This window comes from Sander lucioperca, chromosome 8 (assembly GCF_008315115.2).
Source record: "Sander lucioperca isolate FBNREF2018 chromosome 8, SLUC_FBN_1.2, whole genome shotgun sequence".
Taxonomy (NCBI): Eukaryota; Metazoa; Chordata; class Actinopteri; order Perciformes; family Percidae; genus Sander; species Sander lucioperca.
The window spans coordinates 15509031-15534695 of NC_050180.1; the positions used below are offsets into that span (position 1 = coordinate 15509031).

A 25665-nucleotide genomic window follows, 5' to 3' on the forward strand; every position below is an offset into this window, starting at 1 on the left:
AGATTAATTTTTTTAATTGATTGACAGCCCTAATTTAAATATAAGAAGTTACAGTAAGCATTGTCCAGCTATTTTTTTTTTTTAAGAAGTGCACTGGTATTTGTAAAGTCAGTTACTGTTAATGTGGCCATACTGTATATGGCAAGCCAAGTGCTTCTGAGCTGCATTAAGTACTGTACACGGTATTTATGTAGATTATAATTCACATTGGAGTTACTAAAAGTGGTACTGCCACTGCCCAGACTTGGATGCAGCCAGTGTGTTCTCCTGTTCCTCATTTAGCGTTGTTGACTGTTTGGTTCGCCTCCCTCTCTCTGTCAGATCCACTCTCTGTATAGCACGGCAAGTCCCAGCATGCTGAAGAGGAAACAGAGTTCACGGGTCGAGGCCCAGCCCATGACCGACTTTGGGCCGGATGAGACCCTCGCAGACAGCGCTGACATCTTCTGGATCAACAAACCAGTGAGTGTACTCGCATGTCAGAGTCAGCTTAACACAGTGTCATATGTTCCATTCATGCCAGATATTTTAATTATTTGTAAGTCACACTTAATTAATGTATTTCCTTTGAAATGCTGTTTTACAAATATGGCAAGGTTATTCAAATAGCGGGACAGCAAAGAATATAACAAAATATTATAGAACCGTTTATCATTGTTTCTTCTTTTGTCCTCTTTCTGCAGTGGGTGCATTCCCTGCTGCGGGCCTGTGCCATCATCAGTGTCATCTCTGTGTGTATGAACACCCCCAAGACATTTGAGCATTACCCTCCGTTGCAGTATGTGACCTTCACGCTGGACACACTGCTCATGTTCCTATACACCGCAGAGATGATTGCCAAGATGCACATCAGAGGAATCATCAAGGTAGCAACTGACAGAGTTACATGGTCATAGGTAGCACATTACCAAAATCAAGCTATAAGATTACATTGTTTTTTCTCCACACAACTAAAATATTGAACTCTAAAATACCAACAAAGGAAACAGAAAATACATTGAACTAAAGAGGGAAAATGCTGTTATATTGTGACTTGGAATCCACACTGTAACACATGAATATGCCATTTTAAATATTAAATAAATGAATAAATACATAAATAAATAAATATGCCTATGAAATACATCCTAAAATAAATAAATGAGGAAATAAAATAAATGTAAATATAAATATACAAAATTAGTCAATATAGTTAAATAAATAAATAGGTGTTACTTTAATTTCATTTTTCAGGGGACTTTTATTTCATAATGTCACATTTATTTATTTCCTTCTATTTATTTCCACTTGTTATATTCAAATGAAGGGGCGTAGCTATCTCACAGCCTCAGCCCATACAGTCTATGCCTCAGGCCAAAACAACTAGTTGTGCCATGCTACATCCTGTGATGCCCTGCAGTGCCCTACGGCTATGCTCAGCTGTGCCATGCCATATCCTGTAAGGCCCTGCAGTGCCCTCCTACGCCATGAACTACTACGATTATTATTTCTAGTCACTGTTCCATTATCTTTATTGTGACTATTATTGCCACTGTTGCGGAATTGTTTTCTGAAACAGCAAAAAAGCACTAGGGAACGTTTGCACCAGAACACGCCTCCTCTTTTTGGAGGAGGCGAACTTGCGCTCTCCCCTGGGAGCGCAAGTTCATTCCCTAATTTACCGACGTGAGTCTGTTGAGGGAAAAGTCCGCTGTGCGTCGGGTGCAAAATAGGAATGATACATGCGTCGGTGTACAAAGTCAATTGCGCTCGGTGCAAGATAGGGCCCATAAACTTTCTGTATTTCATTCTGATCAATAGTTATTGTAAAATCATTATGTGTTTTTAGTCTTATAGAAAAGCACATGGAAACAGTTTTTTCACAGTTCATAGTTATGAAATTGTTTTTATGTCCGATGGTTTAACACAATTCAAATCCAAAGTACACAGATAATGTTCTAAAGAAGCATCCAGGAACAGACAGCTGGTAGATGAAAGGCATAATTACTGCCATAAAAAAAGTGTGGACAGCTTAATTGGCAAATCAAGGATAACAAGCAGGGAGGCACTGGAGGACACAGATTTAGAATCACAAGTGCAGGAAAACAGTATAAAACTGGAATATTTCTTCTTCTTTCTCTTGTTGTTCCTTTTAGTTCTTAAAGGTAGATCAAACCCATCTTTGTCTGTAAAATGGGAAGGTATTTTTCTGTTTATTTTCTGTGTATGTCAAGTAAAATTCAACTTGTGTAAATGATGCACCTGTCACAGATTAGAATTTTTAGATTTATGGATTTATTCAACATGTCTATAACCTTGACACTTGGAAGTCATATTTTGTAGTTAGTTGATGAAAGTGCCTGCACAAAACAAACAATGCACACAGCGTGGTAAAGTACAGTAATTGTATGCTTTTGTTCTTGTCAGTGTGTAATCAAACATGGTCTCTGTAGAGTGTCTCAGAACACACCCTCCAATTTGCAGCCTTTCTTCCTGTGGAAGACTGACCCCCTAAGAGCGTCTTACAGACTCTCTCTATCTGTAAGTGGTTATTAAGTATGCCCATTTTTTCTGGCCCTATGACATTTCAGTTTCTTCACACTTCAGGGCACTATTAATTTTTTGTCTTATCATGTTGAACACAAAGCTGTTTGAATATTGTTGTCAGACTGTCAAAATGGGCACAGTAATTTCAGATTGTGTGTGTTATTTTCCTTGGATATTGCTATGCCATTACTTTTTCACATAACAGCTTTCTATCACAGTAAAAGCTTCCTCTGTCAGATTTTTATATCCATTTTTCAGAACCATGAAGACATTATTAAAGCCTTAAAACATCACAGGATGTCTTGCAATTGTTCAATCAGCTTTTTTGAAAAATATGGCCTTGGATAATGATGATGTTCATTTATTCTTGTTCATATTTTTTGGCCTTTTGCTGATGTCTCCTCTTTCTTTGTTTTGTCTCTGCACAGGGGGATAACTCCTATGTAAAGGATCGCTGGTGTATGTTTGATGGATTCATGGTGTTTTTCATCTGGGTGTCCCTGGTGCTGCAGGTATAATGCAACATTTACAATTACAGGTTTCTCTGTAATTATATTGGCATTTTCTTCCTGCAAGTGCTTGTACAGCTTGACATAAAGCAATCAATTGTAGTAGCTGTTTTTTACTTCGTAACAATCCATTTCTCTTTGTTTTAGGTGTTTGAAATAGCAGAGCTTGTGGATCAGATGTCTCCATGGGGAATGTTGAGAATCCCCCGAGCGCTCATTATGATCCGGGCCTTCAGGATCTACTTCCGCTTCGAGCTTCCTCGCTCTCGCATCACCAACATACTGAAGTAGAAAACTGTCATGAGCATTTCTCTACACTATGGTCTTCACACTTAATGGATAGCCATACACGTAACAATATGCCTTTCTTTACTCTTCTGCTTTGCAGGCGATCTGGGGAACAGATCTGGAGTGTCTCCATCTTCCTGCTGTTTTTTCTCCTACTCTATGGAATTCTGGGTGTTCAAATGTTTGGAACATTCAACCACCACTGTGTTACTAATGATACACAGAGAGGGTAAGAACAACGTACATTCAACCTTTATTTATCCTTGAGCGATCATTAAGGGCGACCCTCATTTACAATGTCATCGAGTGAGATTACAAAGAAAATTAAAGCTGCAAGCAGCAATGGATGGGCCCTCACGCCTCTGCGCGTGCGGGGTTACTGGCGGACGCCGCCCCTTGCGACTGCGCATTTGCGCGGCACTCAGACACTGCAAATTGTCACCAATGAAAAGGGAACTCCCTGCTGTGTTCAACGATACCTCACACAAGACTCTACATCATACAGTTAATTCGCTGTGAAAAGGGGCGTGGCTAAATTATAGGGAGCAGGTCAAACCATCACCAATTAAAAAGGAACTCTCTTCTGAGTTCAATGACACATCACACAAGACTCTACCTTAAACAGTTCAAATGTTATGAAAGGGGGCGTGGCCTGAGTAAGTGGGTGTGGTTAAAGTATAGGGGGCGGCTCAGTATCACATGTCGACCACACATTATAAGTTTCATGTAAATCGGATGATGTTTGTCATATAAGGCGCATTTCCTGTTGCCAGCGGGGGGCGCTAAGACCAAAAGTAAATATTGGCCTGTAGATGTCCTCAGACCTGGACCCTTGTCAATCGTGAGAAATTTCGGGTAGATCCGACAACGTACACTCAAGTTACAACAATTTCTTTGTTCATCGTTAAACACTCAAAATGGCCGCCACACCCACACCATTTGACGAAAAGTTTTTCTTTTAATAACATTTCATCTTTAAGGTGTTGAGATGGTACAGATCAAATTTGAAGTCCGCCGGATGAAATCTCTAGGAGGAGTTTGTTAAAGTATAGCACCTTGACTTTTAGGCCTACTTCCTGTTGCCACTAGGGGGTGCTATGACATGCTACATATGTGTACCAAGTTTCATGAGTCTATGTTAAACGTGGTGAGTTTTTGAGTATGTTAAGCCCCTCAAAAAGGCAATTAATTTACCGTAATAATAATAATTCCTTCAGTTTCAATAGGGCCTTTGCCGCTGTCGGCGCTCAGGCCCTAATTATGTAAAGCAGTTACAAGTAGAAGGGTGCAGGTTTAGAATCAGATTTCTAAATTGTCCAAGAGGCACAATTGAGTTGATTTTATGAAGTATAAAGACATGTAACTTTGGATGGCTTTTTTGTTGTTTGTTGAAACTCGTATTACTTGTTTCAACTAAGCAATTGTACTAAACTGTCATCCTTCAGCTTTTTCATGAACTTTTCATTAAATACCTGATGGAGGTTGTCTTTCCCAGCTTTAACGGAGGTGGTGATGCATTTTATGCTTACTGAAGTAATAATGGTTAATGAAATAGTTTTAAGAAGCTAAATGATACATACTGTACATTGAGTGTATTTCTTATTACAGTACAGTATATGGACTAGGGCCATCACTAAGTGCAGAACACCATTGGTACACACATAAGGTACAAACATAGATGAGCCTAAATGCATCTGTGCATTACAGCCTATAAAAGCCAATCTAAAATAATTCACCAGCAAGCATATTTGATCATAACATAAATAGCCTATGAATACAGCTACTGAAAAACTCAAAATATACTGTAGGCTCACTCATCTGTGTTGATGAGTTCTGCCTATGTGAAACACTGCAGGGGTCTGCACAATCTAGCTACATTAAAATATCAGAAACTTTAAAAAGACAAACTCTGTTAGTATTTAATGTACTATACCCAGCTGTCATATTCCATATAGCATTTATATTGCAGTATGTCGTATATACTTTCAAGCTCTTCCTTCTCCATTTCTTTGCTTACCTTTTCTTACAGAATCTCACAGCCGTTTGTTACAGCTCAAATAGATACTGTACAGTCATGTGCATCTATTGGCCTATCAGTGCCATTGCCCAAGTTAACAGCTGCATACAGTAGTTTTAAAATACAGTGAATTGCTATCTCTGTGATGTGACAGTTAAAATCCATTACACTCTGAAACAACGGGTTTAACCAAAACCATATCATGAAGAATATCTGTACTGGTGTGCTGTTTATAGCAATTATACTGCTCATCGCTACCTTCAGATTCCAGCCAGAGATGGGACGTTATCAAAGGTTCGAACAGAGATAAAGCTTTGGTAACTTGGTCCTCTTTGAAACAATTGTGTTATGAGAATGAATATTGTACATATTGACAAAAAAAAGACGGCTTGATGGTGAATATCTAATGTCAAACTTTGTGTTCGACGCAAAATACTGTTTTGTTTATGGACCAGCTGTTAACAGGATTGCAACTGTATCCTCCCTTAAAAACAATACCCTTCCCCTGCACAATGCCAAGGTAATACATTTAGTGTGAAAGCTCAGTTACAGAGTCGATAAAGTTAAAAAGTGTGTGCAGTGTAGTGAATAAAAACGTAAAACGGTGTGCTGTTTACACCCCATTGTGACATCCTGCTTTAATGAATTACCACAAAGCAAACCAATGATGGGTCAGCCTGATCAGTCAGTCTGACAGATCTTGACAGCATCTCATCTTTTGTGATCAATTTGGTGTGACCGTCTGAGCAGTAACACATTAACTTGGCTTTTTTAAAGTGGAGCAGTACCTCTGAACAACCTAATATTTCGGGAGCTGTTTTGGTCGGGTTTAGTCATTCTTATACATTTAATTATAGTAATTTAGAGGGTACGTAGGCAGGGGCTTCCTGCTGAAATACGTTGTTTACTTTTAAACAATGGTGGTCAGCATATTCTTGCAACAGGAAACCCAACAACTTGTGGGCGGGTGGGGATGTAAAGTCACATTCTTTAAAAACAATATAGCAATTTTGGGTGAAAAATGAAAATGATTCAATTAAAAATATCCATGAACTTTAATTTAACTTAACCTACTTTTTAATTGTCTTTAAACAAAATGAATTAAAGTGAAATGACCAGTATTATAATGTTGAAATTCTATAGAACCCCCTGACTACCAGCACTGGGGGAGATGTGGGATTGGGGATGTGTGACAGTGTGTGCACAAAAAACAATATGTATTTAAACACAATTGTGAAGAATTTGATTTAAACTATTCAGTTGAGGATGTTGATATGATACAGAGAATAGGAATCTCTGTGCAGACAAAAGATGGGGGAAGCAACCATCATGGTTAATTTCCCAGGCTGCAGGGAGAGCTAATACTAATTATAATAATTTAAATGTCCTACATTGTCCAGTATGAAGCTCATTCCTGCTCAAGCGCTACCCATTTATCTCTCCTTACTGATTGTGTGCCTAAGCACCTTACACTTTATACATTGACCATTAGTAGGAAAGAAAGCACACAACATTGTCATATTTATAGCTCTGATGTCCCTCTATACCATCATTCCAAAAGTGGCGTGGCGGCACATCTAATTTGTTTGCTGCTGCGCTCCTTTCCCCAAGTCAATCACATATATATGCTTCAATGGGGTATTTTTGAAATATGTCACACAAGGACTGTTTTATCTAATCTCTATCTGCCATATGCCCTTAGCACAAAGTCAAAGCTCCCTAGCTTTTCAAAAACAAGGGATGTGATGGGAATTGGGGAAAAATAGCAGGGGACACATTTTCTGACATGGATATTAGATGAAAATGTTTTTGGATTTGTGAACAAAATAGGGTGTCCTCTCCTGGATGTCAGAATGGCTATTTAACTCCATGGAAATAATTACATACATGGTTTTGTTAAGTATGAATTAGATCTACTGAACGGGGCTTTTATGTTTTGTAGCGTCCTTTAAAGCTATTTTTTGGTTTGTGTGTTATTCTAAATAGAAACGTCTTAAAAAATAATATATAGGCTTTTTTGAATGACATGACAAAATCATTTCTGGGATTCAACCAAATGAACACATTATTGATTAGATATTTTGAACCAATTAATGTAATAGTAACATTTTAGAGGGTGTAAGCATGTCTCTTTTATGAAAGAAATGTGATATAAAAACATGTTTATTAAAGGTGCAATATGTAATACTGACAGCTAGTGTTTAAAATAGTTACTGCAGTACAAATTCAAAATACTGGAGAGAGTCGTCTCCCCTGCCCCCTCCTCCCCAGACTCGAAGTTCACGGAGGTTGCCAGGCTGAGACTGCAGCATCCACAACAATGTTGCTAGACACTTGTATCACATAGCCAGACATTATGTCTAGTAGCTAACGTTAGATGCTGGCTATATTGACATGTCATAAAAGCGTGTTCTCACGCGGAGCTCTGTACCCAACTGACAGACACACTTTTTTGTCTTTGAATTAAAGCGTAACTCTCGCCAAAATGCAACCTAGGGTCTTTTTGTGAATGTACCCGAGTCTAACTTTCGTTTAAAAGCATATTTAGGACGGAAGCGCCACTTTTAAGATGTACCGTATTTTTGTTTTTCGGTCAAATGGCCTTTTGAATGGGAGTAATAGGGGCACTTTTATGCTAGCCTCAAAATAGCTATTTTTAAAACACTAAGAAGGCTCGACACAACATGAAACTTTGCTCGAAGTATCACCAGGGGCTCTACACCTTAACTACACCGGTGCACAAGGGATATACTAAATCTGTGGCTACTTGTTTTGATATCAACTTGTTTTGACTGCCGAGGTGGTAGCAGCCGGAAACAACAAGAGCTATGGTGAGTTGTTCAAAACCTCTCTTTTTAGTAAACTCTGGGTACACAAACAATGTTCTCAATGCTCGAGTTCATGTGTAGAGACCCTGGTGATACTTGGAGAAAAGTTTCATGTTGTGTCGAGCCTTCTTAGTGTTTTAAAAATAGCTATTTTGAGGCTAGTATAAAAGTGCCCCTATTACTCCCATTCAAAAGGCCATTTGACTGAAAAATGAAAATACGGTACATCTTAAAAGTGCCGCTTCTGTCCTAAATATGCTTTTAAACGAAAGTTTGACTCAGGTACATTCACAAAAAGACCCTAGGTTGCATTTTGGCGAGAGTTACGCTTTAAGGTAGGAACCGCTAAAAACACAACAACCTCGCCGTCCTCTACACCCGACGGACAGACACACTTCCTTGGCTTAGAATTAGCTACGGTAAGAACCACTAAAAATAACACTACCTTGCCGTCTTCTCCACCCGACTGAACCCCTTTATTGGCTTAGAATTATGGCAACAATCGCTAAACACACTGCAAATTTAACAATCCTCTCTTTCCGATTTATAGCCCCCCTCTCTTGACTTAAAATAACTCACCGTTGTTGGCTACGGCCGCTGAACAGGCTACATGTTGTAAACAGCCGTGGCCTGCTTGCCTGGTCCTCCGGTAACGTTAGCAGTTAGCAGGGTTAGCATGGCAGCGTTAGCCAGGACCAGTCGGGATCACTTTACTGGCTGTGTCTCAGTTGTTTTTGCAAGTAACCAACTTGGGTACTCTAGCTATATAATTCAATGTGAGTACACGATTGTTGAAATGACATAACATGCCTGTCCCTTGTAGCCGTGATAAATTAGCCTGAAGCTAATGCTTACCTGTTCAGGAGAAAATTAGCCAACATGGCGTCCTTTTGGGCTCTAAGCTGTCTCCATCTTTCAAATACATTTCCAATATTTACCTGGGGTTTGTTACATCTCTGGTCACTCAACTGTTAGAAACATGCTGTTTTTTTTTAGGTTGGGTAGAATCTATCTCCGTTGATCCTGTTCGTTTGTTTGCTGCTTTCATGGCTATACTAACGTTACAGCTGTGGGGGTTTACGTTTTTACAGATATATGTGGCAACCCGGCCTGGCTGTCAATGATAACAACACACAGGCCAAAACACAAACAGAAATTCCATCACGGAATGGACATTTTACAAGGAGAAAATACTGGCATTAGCATTGTTGTCAGAATAGACAGTATTTCAACGTAGCATGTTTCCTTAATATCTGATGACGCATTGGGGTAATTTTTGGATTTATTACAGTAAATATATTACATATTGGACCTTTAAGATTACTTTGTTTTCAAATTGGATAGAGAATGTAAGAAAAAGGGTATTGTTAGTGTAGCGCTTCATATGCTAAACACACTGATTCAGTGCATTGTGTTTTAACAAGAGGTGTTCTCCGAGGTGGGCAAAAGCTGTTGACCGGACTCACATTTTCAATTATGCAAAACATTACAAACAAATTCTGGTTTGATGAAATAACAGATTCAGAAAACCAGTTATAAATAATGTCTTATCACATATATGGTTTGATTTTCATTTGACTCACTAAATTATTAATATCTAATTAATACTGGACATTTGTTTTCTCATTTGAGGCTTCATTTATCTCCTCTTTGTCATCAAGAAAAGTGATTTATTTGATAAGATACAGTGGTATTATTCAGTCCAGTATAATAAGCTTTATCGGATTCATCACTATGCCTCTGATTGCCCTTTGTGATGTGCAATAAATTATCCCTTCTGATCCTGTACCCCTTAATAAACAATTTGGATGAATGTCTGGGCAGCCAATTTGAAGGCATTCATTTTCATTAGAGAAATAAAGCAGCCCCTGAAATAACACCTGTGGCTAAAAGACAGGGAGACAGGAAAAGAGGGAGAGGGCACAGTGTGTGTTTGTACTCATCTGTGTATTCATCTGTGTATGTGTCTTTGTCATGCTTATATTACATTTGTAACTGGCCATACATTTTTCACCTTAACCATAAACTCTGAACCCCGATTTTATTATACATCCTAGTATAAGGTGACCAGATTTCTGAGACAAAATCCGGGGACATTTTTAGCTCAGAAGCGTAAATACCTCAAAAACAGGTAATGTTGTTATCTTTGTAAATTTAAAACGGGGACACCTCCCCAGGGACGTCACTAGACCTAGAGCTGCTTGTGCCCCAACAAGCCCCCCTAGGGGGGTCCATGGGCATGCTCCACTGTAAGAAAATTGTCTATTTTAACGTTTAAATGCATCAATCTGGTGCACTTTGAAAAGAAATTCAGAGGTTAGACTTGATTATTCTTATCTATGGATGGAAATATTTGTGCTGTAGCCTCAACTATTTTGCACTTCAGAATTTTAACCATGCACACAGGGGTGGAATAGTTTTTTCTTCATATTTTTGCATTAACGTCACTAGGAAGCATACCGGTAGAAATTGTTAGAATATATTTTGTGAAAGTGTTGAGAAAAGGTTTTAGAGTTCATGGGGCTGACCTCAATGTCTCTGTTTCCCTGGGTCAAAGGAAGGGTGAGAAAGAAACTCTGATCAGGGGAGGGAACGAGGCAAAACAATGGTCAGCACTATGCAAGCGTGGGATTTGTGACACTGTATGGAAATGACCTGGCTCTCATGAAAACTCCTTAAAGTTTGCTGGAGATTAAAACACAGGTGTTCAGAATCCAACAATAGCGGCTGGCTTCTTCTGAGCTGAGAATTGGAAGTCAAGGTCATGTTTTTTATACAGTGTTACAAATTAGTCAGGAGCCGGCTGGAGCCAGAAGATCTGGACTGGATCCAAACTGATGAGGGCACCACCAGGGATGGGACAGAAATGGATAAATAGACAGTATCTTAACTTAGCAGCACCTGATGCTAGGGGAAACGCTGTCGGTCCGTTAGGAGATAGACTTTGCCTTGTATCAGATCCATGTACATGTACTTGAATTCTGCAATATCTTTCACTAAACTTGTTATTAACTTTAACTGGACGAATCTTGGTCTTGATTTGATTCCTGAGTTTTATTTCTCTGATCTACCAGTAAACGAACACAAATAGTGACCAAAGAATTGGAGTCAGATCAAGTCTGGCCTTTTTAGGGCCAGACCGGTCAAATCGGTCACATTTTAGACTCTAAATCCTACAAAATATATATTCATATTTGTAAGTGGGATATATATAAGTAAGTGGGATTGTCTGGAATCTGGCAATATAATAACCATTATGGTGGGATACACTGGCTAAGCAATTTACAAAAATATCTGTGCTGACATAAATAGTTTACATGAGATTAAATTATAAAGTTGGAGACCATGTAGAAATTTTGTTGCAATTTCAAAACCGGATTACTCAGGAACCGCTTGTTGTACTGATGCATGTGTTGAGTGAAGAGTTTGTGAGATATTTCACAGAGAGTAATGGGTGTGCAGAGATTTGTGCCGAATGCAAATATGATAACATTTCATGTAAGTTCAATGTTAATTTTCTTGCAAACCATTTGTCACAGCAAGGGGGTTAACACTTTTGTATGCGCTATATCCATGTCACATTCTCATAGGGGCTGAGCCCCCCTAAAGGTTTGATCCTAGAATCGGCCCTGCTGCTACTTCATACTTGTACTCCACTACACCTCAGAGGGAAATGTTGTAATGTTTACTGCACTACATTTATCTGACAGCTTTGCTTTATTGCTTCACACCTGGGCTTGTTTCTGCAACAGCTCATTGAGTATCGGATACACTTAAAACTATTGAGAAAATATTTTCCTTTGACATTGGTCCAGTATTAAATGAGATCGATGCAGTCGGCGGCGGCGAAACACATTGTCCAGCTTGTATTTACGTTCATATAAGTGCTTGTTTTGCCGCTGACAGGCTCAGATTAATATTATAAGTGTCTGACAACATTATGGAAAGGATTTCTAAGGAGGTGGACCTTTCTGTTAAAGAGTAAGATCCTTTTTTTAAACATAAAAAGTCCACGAAATTGCATTCGCTAAACCCACCAGACTCCATGTAAATAAACAGCAATTTTAGCATCGTAAAATATGGGCATTCTAAAACATCTCTGAGCTCTGAGCAGTGCTCGCTCTGGCTGTCTTGAGCCTGCGCATGTAGGGTGCACGACTATACGTTTGGTCAATGTTTTCTTTCTTTCATTCCAATTTTGGGTCTGTCAGTCACAGTGAAAACCGGGGACATTTCCGGGGACAGCTCCAGCCGGGGACAGGTCACCGAAACCGGGGACTGTCCCCGGAAACCGGGGACGTCTGGTCACCCATCCTAGTATCAGCGTCAAATCTTAAAATGATCTCACGGCTCACCATTGATTTTGAAATCCACTTGGACCTTTAAGATACAAAAGTTCTGTCTTCGTTTTGCTGTGAACTGTTACTATTTGTATTCACACATTACAGTATATATTTTTCTCTATTTAAGATATTATTTCCATGTACCAGATGTTGCATACATTTTATTTAATAAGTTTTTTTTTTTTCTTTCTTTTGGACAGTAATGTGACATGGAACAGCTTGGCCATCCCAGACACCCATTGTTCCCCTGATGGGGAGGGCTACCAGTGTCCTCATGGCTTCAAATGCGAGGACCTGGAAGACCTGGGCCTCAGCCGACAGGAGCTCGGTTATAGTGGCTTCAATGAACTAGGTATGAGCTATACACTTGCACATTTAATACATTAAAACACGTACACATAACTGTCTGATGACAACTAAATTAAGTAATTCACATTAATATTAACTTCTGTTGTCACTTAACTGTATAGTATATCCTGTTAAGCAATTTGGAAGAATGACCCTGTGTGAGAAAGGGAGAGCTAAAATGATGCCAACAGCATAGCTTTGGCGTGAAGCTCTGCCATTCAGAAGCATCCTGCATTCTTATTCTTATCAGCTGAACATCGCTCAAATCCAGTGTCAGTGCGCAGTGCAGAGCCCCTTATCTTTAGATAGCCGTGAAGGAGAGTGAGAGCCTCACAGTAAACAAACCTTCATTTAGATATTATAGACTGGAACATGGCAAATTCAATGCAATTTGCAGCCTAAATGTATTGGTCTATGAACACACTTTATAAATATTAATTTAGCTTTTAATGTGAAGCTTAAGTGCCTTGTATAAAAACCCACATTTTATTATTATGGACATTCTTAGTTATAGGAATGGTTCTCGTTTCCTAAGAGAGAATTGAGATGCACTATTTTTATTCACATTGAAGCAGAGGGAATAAACTACTCATAAAAACACTGTAACTCTGGTATGTAAGTTACTATTTCTAACCCTGAATTCCAGAGGCCCAGATACAGAACTGTTAAGATGATACACTTAAAACAATAATGTGAGGTGCTTAATAGTTAAATTGATAGATTCCGACTACTGTTATTGATGTGCTATCTGTCAGTTACATTTGGCAGCTGCTGTCAACTGCTGGTTACTTTACTTTACTGATAACAATAAAATAATATGGTCTGGTGTTTCTTCCCTCATTAAATCATCTTTGGCTGAGTGTTAAAAGTACAGACAGTTCGTTTGCAGAGAGTACATTAACCAGAAAACGGCCAAGAGTTTAATTTTGTAGCTTGGCCAACTCACAGAATTTACATTAATTAGTTACATCCGACCAAATGTGTCGATGCGAGTGACATAGGCATGCATAAAGATAATTTCATCAGATGAATCAGTCTGCCAAATAGTTAGAATTCTAAGTCTTGTCATGATTATAAAGAAGGGATGGGAACAATGAGGATACCGGGGTACTGTTTTTTATCCTGTATGCTGTCAGAATGTACTCTTATATAATAGAAACTCCAGGTAATGTTTTTTTGAAAGGCTTAGTCTGAGGGGAGCCATGATAATTGGTGTGAAGCTCACAGACATCATCGTGTGGCGCAAAAGACCGATACTGACACTTGTTTCAATAACAATCTCTGCTTTTTTTATCTGATTGTACATCTCTCTGACTCATGTGTCTGTCTTTGTTTAGGTACGAGTATCTTTACTGTGTATGAGGCTGCATCACAGGAGGGTTGGGTATTCCTCATGTACAGAGCCATTGACAGCTTCCCTCGCTGGCGCTCCTACTTCTACTTTATTACTCTCATTTTCTTCTTGGCATGGCTTGTCAAGGTGAGAGCGAAGCTCTCTCTACTGCACTTTTCATAATGCTTTTAAGCTCCTATGGCATGGCAGCAGGGGATAGTTGAACACTGAGAGGTTTTGGTTAATTGACATAACCTAACCTTTTACCTACAGACATAACGATTTCCCCTTGTTAGTAGAATGTTCTCTGGCTAATGAGAGAATGAATATCATGACACAGATAGTGAAAGGAAGTCAAGAGACGGGAGACGCACATTTATTTTTAATTGTCACAACACTCTTTCTCTCCCACTGTCTCTGTTTAACTCTCTCTGTCTTTCTCCTTCACAGAATGTGTTCATTGCAGTCATCATCGAGACATTTGCTGAGATAAGAGTGCAATTTCAGCAGATGTGGGGGTCAAGGAGCAGCACCACATCTACTGCTACAACACAGGTACGACTATCACAGTCACAGACACACAAGCTGACAAAGTAACAGTTGAGTGGAAAAAATCTGTCCAGAGTTCTGCTCATCAAAGTTGCATGAATTCGGAAGATTCTAAGGAATGAAACACATTTTGACAGGAATGGCTTTCTTGAGGGTTACGAGAGTGCATCTTCATTAGGGCTTTGACTCCGAACTCCGTTATTCGAATATAATTCAAATATTTAAAAAAATAATGATATTCGAACGAATATTAGGCAGCCCTTAATATTCAAACCTGTTATGGGCATTATTTTGCTTGTAAACGTTGTTTTCAATTCAGATTCCGAGGCTTTTTTACGCCTGGTGAAGTTGTGAATCGGGTTCCTGTAGGTGACGTTAGCGTCCAGGTTAGCGCCTTTTTTGTATAGCAAAACAATGGCCGCGCCAATGCCTACAACAACCACGCCTGACGAGGAGTTCGAAATCTACACTCCTGACAATTTGAAAAGCCACGTGTGGCGCTACTTTGGGTTCCCAAAGAAACAGGGAAAAATCACGAGTAAGGACAAAGTGATATGTAAAATATGTAGGACCAAACTCACATACCACGCGACGACCAGCAACTTGAGAGCCCACCTGTCAACACTACATCCCGGCAAGCTGGAAGATGAGGAGGGGGAGGGATCGGGGGCGAGGCAGGCCAGAATCGACTCCATGCTATCTCCTTCACGAGGCCTCCCCTATGCCCGTCAAAATAGAGCGACAGATTTGCTGACACGGTTCGTTTGCGAAGATATGAGGCCCATTAACGTGATATATGGGAGCGGGTTTCAAGCTAGAGTCAAGACATCATTGCCTGCCTATTGACATTGACTGATACACTGGCCTCTGGTGGACAGAACATATACAACTTAAGTTTGATACCAATATAGGTCTTACTGAAGGCATTTAATGGTCAAAATATTTGAATATATTTGAATATTAATAAACAAACAAACTTCGAATATGATTTTTGGGCAAAATTCAAAGCCCTAATCTTCATCAATCAATGCCTTCACTTACATCAAAATTGGCATCTTTTTTTTGAAGATTATTGTTTGGGCATTTTAGGCCTTTATGTATACAGGACAGCTGAAGACGTGAAAGGGGAGTTAGAGGGGGAATGACACGCAGCAAAGGGCCGCAGGGCGGAGTCGAACCCGCGGCCACTGCCTAGAGGAGTAAACCTCTATAAATGGGCGCCTGCTCTACCAGGTGAGCTACCCAGGCACCCCAAAATTGGCATCTTAAGGGTGCTGCAGCTGTCTGTTTTGGTAGTAGTGGTGTCTGTTCTGGTGGTCACCACTAGCTGAGTTTGAAACAGTTGGATTACCCTCCTTTGGTTGGAAGCAAGTTACTTACATTGGTGAAGGAGTTCAGGTATCACAAGGTTTTGTTCACAAGTAAAGGTAAGAGAAAGCAAAAGACTGACAAGCAGATTAGTGCATCCTTAACACGACCAGACTGTTATGGTAAAGAGCGAGCTGAGCCTGAAGGGTAAGCTCTTGATTTACTAATCAGTCTTTGTTCCAAAGGTCATGCATGAGCTCTGGGCAGTGACTGAATGTATGTGATCAAAGATGCAAGTGACCATCTGGGGTCACCCTTAGTGCCATGGTGAGGAGGTTGGACCTCTGAAAAGAGCTTGGAAAAGAATCACTTCTCCTTGGTGTTAAAAGGAACCCTTTCAGGTAGTTTGGGCAACAGGAGGCTTCCAAGATACATCCCATTGGAGGTATTCTGGGTGTGTCTAAGACCCAGAACATACTAGAGGATATGGCTGGGGATCTTCTTTTCAATCTCTCTACCTCATTTCCTGTCATATCTCTACTATTACTATCTAATAAAGGCACAAAATGCCCCTCAAAATAATTTCATACAACAAGATAGCTAAGGTTGCAAATGTTAGGCTGTTAATAAAACAACATGAACCACTTAGCGAGTGACAACAAACGAAGTTTAAGTAAGCAACTTTGACAAATATGAAAGCCATTTGTCCTAAAGAGTTTAAAATGTATTTTAAAGTAGCAACTTGTTACTCTTTTTACTAAATTTGATTTTGTCCATTATGGATGTTGAAAAGCAAATTACAAGATTGTTACCTCAAAAGGTGCTTTGTGCTCATATTTTTCTCCATGTTTTTTCTATCACAGCTTCTACATTTTCATAAGATTAGGCCATATATGGATATACACTAGAGAGAGATTATAAGGAATACTGACAGAATATATGGTCTGAAAAGACATTCAATGTCATAAAGAAGTGATTTGAGTAAGGGAAAAGCAATAATAAAAAGGGTTAGCAGTTTCTGGATGTTTATTCTAGAAATGGCCGTACATTCCTCATCATCATTCAGTCCAGACAGCATTCATTTATATCAGTGATTAGCATTTGCTTGACATTCAAGTTGGAACGTTTAGCTGTCGTAGAAATGTCCTTTCAGGTATGATAGGGGTTGTTATGTGGTCTTGATTAATGCTTATTTTTCTCTTGATGTGAGGAGCATTTGATTGCCTCTTCCACGCTTACAGTAGACTACTCTGGATTGACGAAGAGGGTTGAGAGGTGGGTTTGAAGCAGAGAAAAATCAAGAGAGGGAGAGAGCGAACATATTTTGTACATTTTTGTATTACATTTGAAAACTGGGAAGATAAGAAGGCAGACAATCTGAAATGTTATTTGTTTCAGAGCTGAATTCACAGAGAATATCTAACACAATACATAAGGTGTTGTATGGCATCAGCCAATAAGAAAAAAATCATAAATACAACAATTATTAATGAATATGATGGGTAGATGCATGGATCTGTGTTTGTATTCTGCAGATATTTTGTTTATTTCAAAGAAAAGCATTCATTGGCCTGTCACTGTTATACGCTTGGATTGGATTTGTTAAGAATGTAAAAAAAACATTTTTGAATCATAATGGAGTTGGCCTGACAAGCAGCAAACTGTTTCCAGTGCTGTTATTTATTAGAAATGATACATCTTGGAAAGTCATGAAACTAAATCCTCCTTACTTCAGTCAAGATGGAAAACAGGCTGGCGCCACTGCCATGTATACAGCTATGACCTTGAAAACAATTAGCCTTTCTTTCCATTATCAAAATTAATGTTAATCACATCGTCATGCCCCAATCTTTATCTTAGAGGGGTAAAACTAATTAGCTGTGGTGTAACACTTAACTGTCAATCACAGAGGCTGAAACAATGTGCTCCTGTCCTCATGTTCCCTAGAGAAGAAGGCTGGTAAAAGGTGCCTCTGGGAGACGCAACCCATGCCACACTCCCCATTCCTTGACTTTGCTATACTGCCAGATTATTGAGGCTTTTAATAGAGATTAGGCTGTAAACCCTAGTGTGTTAATAACATTACAGTGGATAAATCCACTTTTGTTTCACAGGATCATGCAGACTTCATCAAAGTCTACTTTGGCTTGTCTGCAGTTGTATGATAACCCTGTGTGTTTGACATCAAGGTTGTAGATAGTATTCTCCTTGCCATGTTTTAATAAAGGCAAGATGATAAAAGCTATGGAGTGGGCACCACAGTCTTGCTAGGATGTGATAAAATGTGAAGCAGCGCCACCAGCGGGTCAAAGTTTTTAATTGTCCTGTGAATTATCTCACCATCTATTGGATGGATTGGCACAAACATTTGTACAGACATTCGTGGTTCCCAGATGATGGATCCTAATGACTTTGATGATCCCCTTACTTTTCCTCTAGTGCTAGCACGAAGTGCTCATGTTGTTTTAAGTGAAATTTATCAACAGCTGTTGCCATGATACTTGTTACACACATTTATGCCCCCCTCAGGATAAGTTGACTTTTCATCCAGCACCGCCATCAGGTCCAATAAAAAAACTAAATACCAAAACTAATTCCCATTCTCATCAGCCTCAGCTGTACTTTGTGTTTTGTGTCAAATGCAAATGTAAGCATGCTAAGTGTATGTGTGAGGATGGTAAACACTATATCTGCAAAACATGTGCATTAGCATTGTAATTTTGAGCATGTTAGTATGCCAACATTAGCATTCAGCTCATAGCACCGCTGTACCATACTATGGCTGCAGGCTGTCTTTTCTTATAGTGCTATTAACTGTTGATGATATTAGCATAAGGAAAGATTTGGCCTGTCACAAACAATGGCATCAAAGTCTGGCAACTAACTGAAACTAGCACTTCAAGTTTACTCTTCTGCCAAGTTAACTCTCAATGACATGACATTTTAGCAATTATCATGACAGTGTTTATAACTAAGTTGTTGCGTAGAAGAATGATTGATTTTCCATAAGTGAGCCAGCTGTATTGTGAGTTTGGAAGTATCTGCTGTGAGATTGTTTTTATTTCTGGTGTTAGGTCCTTAGCCCTACATACTGAATTTAGTAGCTATCATGCTGTTTTTGTGTGGGTACAAATCTGTGCGTATGACACCTTCAGGTTATTTTGTGGTCACAGATGTTTTATGAAGATGTAGCCAAAGGGTAGATGTGTGTGTTTGAGTTTTGTCCAGTACTTTTTTTTTTACGTTTTTTGTGTGTGTGTTCTGCCCCTCATGTGCTATACTTGTGCCACAGATGTTTCATGAAGACTCTGCTGGGGGGTGGCAGCTTGTAGCTGTGGACGTCAACAAACCACATGGCCGAGCGCCTGCCTGCCTCCAGGTAAACACACCACATAATTAATATGCTGCTGATGCTGCTGGTGTAAAGTGTTTCGCTCTCTCTCTTACACACACACACACACACACACAAACACACACACACACACACACACACACACACACATTCACACTCACACTCACACACACACACACACACACACACACACACACACACACACAATTCAGCTTATGTGAAAGGCGACACCTGAACATACATAACTTTAAACTTACCTGAACTATGTTTACAACACTTTTTATTGCCATTTAAATGTCTCTCTTGTTGTTGAAATGTTTTGTATTAATAGAAAATCAGTGAACCTTATCTATTTAACATTTGCCGCAGACTCACACAGTATAACCTCATTGTTTTCCCATTTGTCTGTCTTCAATGGCTGTGTCAAACGACTAAATGATGGGATTTTAAATGAGGGGAGGCTCATGTTTAATGTGTGAAGCTTCACTAACGATGTTGCTCCAGAATAGATGAGGTTTAAATGATGTCTACATGATGGACGCCACCGTTGCCTTGTGGTCGGTGTGATCCAAATGGTTGGGCTTTAAAGATAAGCTGAAAGCAGCGGGTGTTGCTTGCAGCTGGCCCACTGTTCATAGCAGTATGGTGTAAAAGGCTGGGCCCTTGCTGTGAGATACTGCCAATAGCGTCTACAGCTATAAGAGGAAGGATAGCTGTCAACAAACCCTCATGGTGAAAATACTGTTCCAGAGCTAAGCTTGAAGGAGGCACATACACAAACAGAGCGAGGAAGAGAGCACAAATAAAAATAGAGAAAGGGGGTAGAGAAGAAGGAAAGAAATGAGAAGCGAAAGAATGTGAAATATGCAGTATTCCCCATTAAAGCAGCATGTACCCCAGAGCCTCATCATCAGTTGGAGGAAAGATTTAGATAACCAGAGGGATAAACACAGCTCACTTCTCTCTGAGCCCTCTGCTCCATTACAAGGAACACCCAAAGGCTGCTTCATCTGCCTCATTCACACAAATTGAATAGCTATAACTGTCATTCTCTGCAAACAAGAGTACCACTTCTGACTGTAACATGAAGGGTTAACAGATTGACAGAGAGAGGCATTAGGCCATGACATTAGAACTGTTTCAAAAAACACAGCTTTCGTGTCTTAAGACTGCTGCTTTGACAAAGTGGGGGTCCCAACGCCGAGGGCTCCCGCAAGACAATTGCCTGTCTGGCAAAAAAGTTGAATCTGGCTTTGCAACAATACAACATCACCTAGCTAAGCATTTCATTACCTAACATATACTGTACGTTCCAGAGGACATTAGTGGAATACTTTGTAATGTAAATTACATAATTCTGCTGTTAGTAGCCGAGTAGGAGAAATGATTGCAGCAAGGATAACTTTAAAATCTGCTTTAAAAAAAACACTCACACAGTGTTTTGGTGCCTTTGAACTCATGCATTATGATTCAAACTATACTTCTCACTAGTACCTGTAGCTGTACACCCACACTAAAACCCACTAAACACAGGTGTTTTAAGTCTGAACACCACCTTAAAGATGCAGACATTGTGGGATTGACATTCTGTGAGGAGAACCAAGTTACACAGTGTTTTGGTGGGTTAGAGTGCAGAACAACTTACACCTCCTTAACATGGAGTGTTTCAGGTTTGAAATTGTAATATATGTCTCCTATCAAGGAGAGCCTAAAAAGCACAATTGAAGGAGAGAAATACATAGAGGGATGATGATCTTATCATTCCTTCCTAATATTAATATTAGGGGAGTATATTTTATAGTAGGACCAGTGTTACACAAGACATTATGTTAATGATCTGCCAGTGACAAGGTCACAGAGTGCTTGATTAATAGTGGCAAGGATCAACGAAACAAAACACCGGCACTCACAGATAGACTAAATAGTCTGAAACACGTGTGGTTTTGCCCTATTTGTGAGTGCCGGTGTTTTGTTTCGTTGATTCTATGAACTGAAGAGAGCCGTTCACATACAGGAAACATTTGGTTGAGGTCACTGCTGTAAATATGGTTTAATTAGTTAATAAAACCAAGGGTCCACTTTCTTTTTCCAAGTTGACTTTGACTTGTTCAAGAAAGTAATTCAATAAATACACCAAAACATGCAATTGTTTTATGTTACTCTTTCAGGCAGATATAGTTTGTCTGTAATTGTCAATTACAATAAATTCCGAAGAAAACACATTTTCATGACTGAAAAATGTGCATACAGCACATGATTTGTTACTATGTGCTTATGTTTGTTGTGAATGCTCACTGTAAGCACGAGCACCTCAATGCATGAGCTACAAATAGAAGCAGTGTGTATAACGATATATTTGAGTACTGAGAATGAACGGACAGATGGACAGCAGAGTATCAGATTATGCTGCAAAACCTGTCCATGAATGTTTTTATAACATTTTATAATTGAAAATGATTGAAATCCATTATACACATGTATGTAAGCTCACCACTGGTCTCTGTTCAGGATAAAATCACTAACTTTCAATAGCCACATTTTTTAAGCGTCACTTTAAGTAACTTTTGTTGTGTAAATGTCTGCCTACTTGAGCATTCAAAGTGTCAAATGTGAGGTAAATAATAATCAAATAGTGTAAAAGTTGAATAGTACTGAAAGAGACTTTGACGTGCATCATACAGTTCTTTCAAAAGTCATCCATTGTTTTTAGTTGCTAGTCACATACTGACAGCATTTGACATGTCAAGCCATCAACCATTCTAAAAATGGTTTTCTGATGGTGATAGTGTCAGGAAACTGCAAGATCCAACCCAGCTGTTCAAACCTAACCAAAAGGCCGCTTTACAGAGAGGATATGGCTGCCACTTACCAGGTGTGTGCGACAAACTTTGGTCACACTAATATGACTACAATAAGAGGTAGGTAGGCGAGGTAGAAACAAATTCCTGGTGGTAACATTTTACCACGGTTTTTACAAATGACAAAGCTATTTGATGCATAACTAACTACCATGATGAAAAAAATCAATCACACACCACTGGGACGACAAACAAAGATGGATAATATTGAAAGACAAAGCAAAGTAGACAGCTTGCATGGGTCATTGGAAAAAACTATGAAAGCTAAGTTCAAGAAGTCAATTAGAAAGAAAGAAGAAAGAAGGAAACATATTGACCTGGGAATCTGTATCTTAAAATTGCGGCTGGATTTGCTTGAAAATAAAATACAGATAACCAGCCTTAAACTCTCCTATACATTTGAGTTTGATGTGTCAATTGTTGTGATTGGCCTGCCATACAATGACAAAGAAGACTTGATTAAAAAAATGAGAGAGCTTGAGAGATAGATACGGTTTTGAGGTTTGACTAGTGCTTTTTTGATCATGTCATCTAGTTGCACCCTCTGCAATGGTTAAATGGCATTGTAACCCACAGTAGAATTACCCCACAAGCTGTTTATCTCGAGGCGTTTAACCATAGGAATACTGCAAATGTACATGAGCATTAGTAGATGATGTTGGGGAGTTTAGTGCACACCTGTTTCTCTATGTATAGGACAGAATGGGTTATAATTTTATTTTCCAGCACTTTCTGTTCTTTGATGTTTTATTAGAGAGTGTGGGATGGCATGGTACCATTTTCAATAAATGATGAATATTCCCTGCTCTCTTTCTCTGAAGCCTCGCCAAACACCTTATTTCATTGCTTTTTCACCCATATCAGAAGGGAGCAGTGCTAGCTGAGTAGACAGGTAGAGTGAAGACAGGCAGTGCAGATCCAGCCTGCAGGGCCATCTGCGAGTGCCGGGGAAGTGAAGTGTGGGTTTCTGTTCTGCTCTGCCTGGCTCCAGAGTAATTGGCCGTCAGATGATTAAAATATTTCAGGGCTGGCAGGTGGGCGCTATCTGTGTGTTGTTCTGTTTGTCTGCTGCTACCTCACCCATACCTGTCAGACTTTCTTAAACCACCTGTACATAGCCGGTCAAGCCTCTGTGTTTCTGACTGTTGGCCTGTCGATCTGCCTGTTGACATCTGTCCATTTGTGCATGTGTGTGGGTGTCTTTCTGGTCTGCCTGGGTCCAACGTGTTGCAGCAGTTGGAGATAACACATAATTGATTAACCACCTGCTCTTTTTGGAGACAGAGAGGAAACGGCAGCTTCCCCTCCTGAGGGGATACAAACCAAAATAGCCCTCCAAAATGTGTTCAGAGTGTTCCTCTCCCACTCTGATAGTTGTTTTTCAATGTTTTTTGAAAGTGATAATCCTCAGCATACAGTAGTCTTTATTATGATCTGTCATCCTAAGCCATAATTGTTGTGCTGTTTATGAACTCAACTATTCTTAAACTTGTCAGTGAGTGTGGCCAGTACTATTAGAAATGCATTGCTTTTTTTTTTGGTTTGAGAAGCTTCAGTTTCTGATGCCTAAGCTTTAGACCAACGAAGAAACTCAATACACTTTGAATCAATATTGTGCTCTATTGTTAATAACTGTCAGTAGTTTTCTGTAACTAGAAACTCGCCCCTTGAGTAGCTTCCACAATGTCCTTTATATAGTGTATTTCTTTTTTAAAGAAATACTGTGGTTTGTTCATATAGCTTATTTTGGGTAATATGCTTATACCCTTTGTGGCCAAGAGTTTAATGAGAAGATCGATACCACTCTTATGTCTGTACTGTATGTTAAATATGTAGCTAGAACCAGCAGCCAATTATCTAAGCTTAGTATACACACTTGAAAAAGGGGGAAACAGCTAGCCTAGCTCTGTAAAGAAGTAACAAAAAGGCACTAAAGCTAACTAATTAACACATTGGGCCCTATTTTAACGACCTAAGCGCACAGCGTGAAGCGCTTGGCGCAGGTGCGTTTAGGGCGTGTCCAAATCCACTTTTGCTAGTTTGATGGCGGAAAAAAGGGTCCGTGTGCTGGGCGCATGGTTCAAAAGGGTTGTACTTAGTGTTTCATTAATTCATAGGTGTGTTTTGGGTGTAACCATAGACTGTATAATATTAATGGACAAAGCATCCGGTTCGGCGAAGTGCTGCAAATGCGGAAGTGCCTTAAACCTGCATTCTATCTGAATTCCAGCAGGGGGCAACATGTGCGGTTGCAAAAGGAGGTCAGTTTCTGTAGAAGTCTATGAGAAACTGACCCACTTCTCACTTAATTGATTATCTCAGTAAACATTTTCATAATGAGTTTATGGTATCAATCACTAGTTTTAAGTCTTCTGCAATACAGAGTGATTTAATTTTTTTAATTATGGTCTCGTTGATTTTAAAATCGGCAATAAAGCAGGGGGTGTTTTAGGGCGTGGCTATGATGTGATTGCCAGTGAAAGTGTGTAACGTAACGTAGAGTGTAAGGGCTCCTCCCTCACTCCTCCCTCTCGTCTAAAATCGTCACCGTAACGGCAAACTCAACGACTCATAGCAGATCTCCACAAACCAATGGGTGACGTCACACATGCTCTGTCCATTAAAGAAGCCATATTATGCTCATTTTCAGGTTCATAATTGTATTTTAAGGTTGTACCAGAATAGGTTTACATGGTTTAATTTTCAAAAAACACCATATTTGTGTTGTACTGCAGTGCTCTCTCTCACTGCTGCAGCTCCTCTTTTCACCTGGTCTCTGTTTTAGCTACAGAGTGAGACCTCTTTTCTTCTTCTTCTTCTGTACTATCTTTGATTGCACTGCACATGCCCAGTAGCTCAGATGTAGATCATGTCAGCTAGCTAGCTCCATAGACAGTAAAAGAAAGGCTGTTTCTACAACTTTGGTCAGCTACAAGGCAGGATTAGCTGGGAGACTTCTAAATGAGGGCGCACATGTAAGTAGTTCTTTTGTAGATTATGGTGAACTTGTGTGTGTTGTAGCAGTGCTTTGCTATTGAGAACGAGGTAGCATGCTAGCGTTAGCCATAGCGTTAGCATGCTAACGCTACGAGCTAATGGTTGCGGTTAGCCTGCTCGTTTCGGCTTGTGACGTCACAAGCCGTGCCGATTTTGAACAGCTCACCCAGAGACTGAAGGCAGGACACATTCAGAAACTGTATCTCACTCTAAACAGCATGGGTGGATTTTTTTCAAAGTTTGTATGTGCGTGGAAGCACCAGAGACACAACATAACACCCCAAATCCCAGAAAAAGTGATTTTTTCATAATATGGGCACTTTAATATTATACAGTCTATGGGCGTAACATGCAATAAACCAACCAAAATGTCATCTCCCATTCCCTTTAAAAGCCAGGCGCGTTTGTA

The 25665-nt window shown here is 39.6% G+C and overlaps 1 protein-coding gene across 9 annotated transcripts in view; it reads left to right on the forward strand.

Annotated features, from left to right (window-relative positions):
* nalcn (sodium leak channel, non-selective) overlaps positions 1–25665 on the forward strand; it is an 87607-nt gene that overhangs the window by 5386 nt on the left and 56556 nt on the right. For all 9 annotated transcript variants that reach the window (XM_036004275.1, XM_036004274.1, XM_036004279.1 and 6 more), the window contains 9 exons: positions 322–462; positions 684–866; positions 2955–3038; positions 3183–3322; positions 3424–3552; positions 12712–12863; positions 14197–14339; positions 14643–14747; positions 19342–19428. In XM_036004275.1, the coding sequence (XP_035860168.1) occupies positions 322–462; positions 684–866; positions 2955–3038; positions 3183–3322; positions 3424–3552; positions 12712–12863; positions 14197–14339; positions 14643–14747; positions 19342–19428 (1164 nt within the window). The remainder of the gene's footprint in view (positions 1–321; positions 463–683; positions 867–2954; positions 3039–3182; positions 3323–3423; positions 3553–12711; positions 12864–14196; positions 14340–14642; positions 14748–19341; positions 19429–25665) is intronic.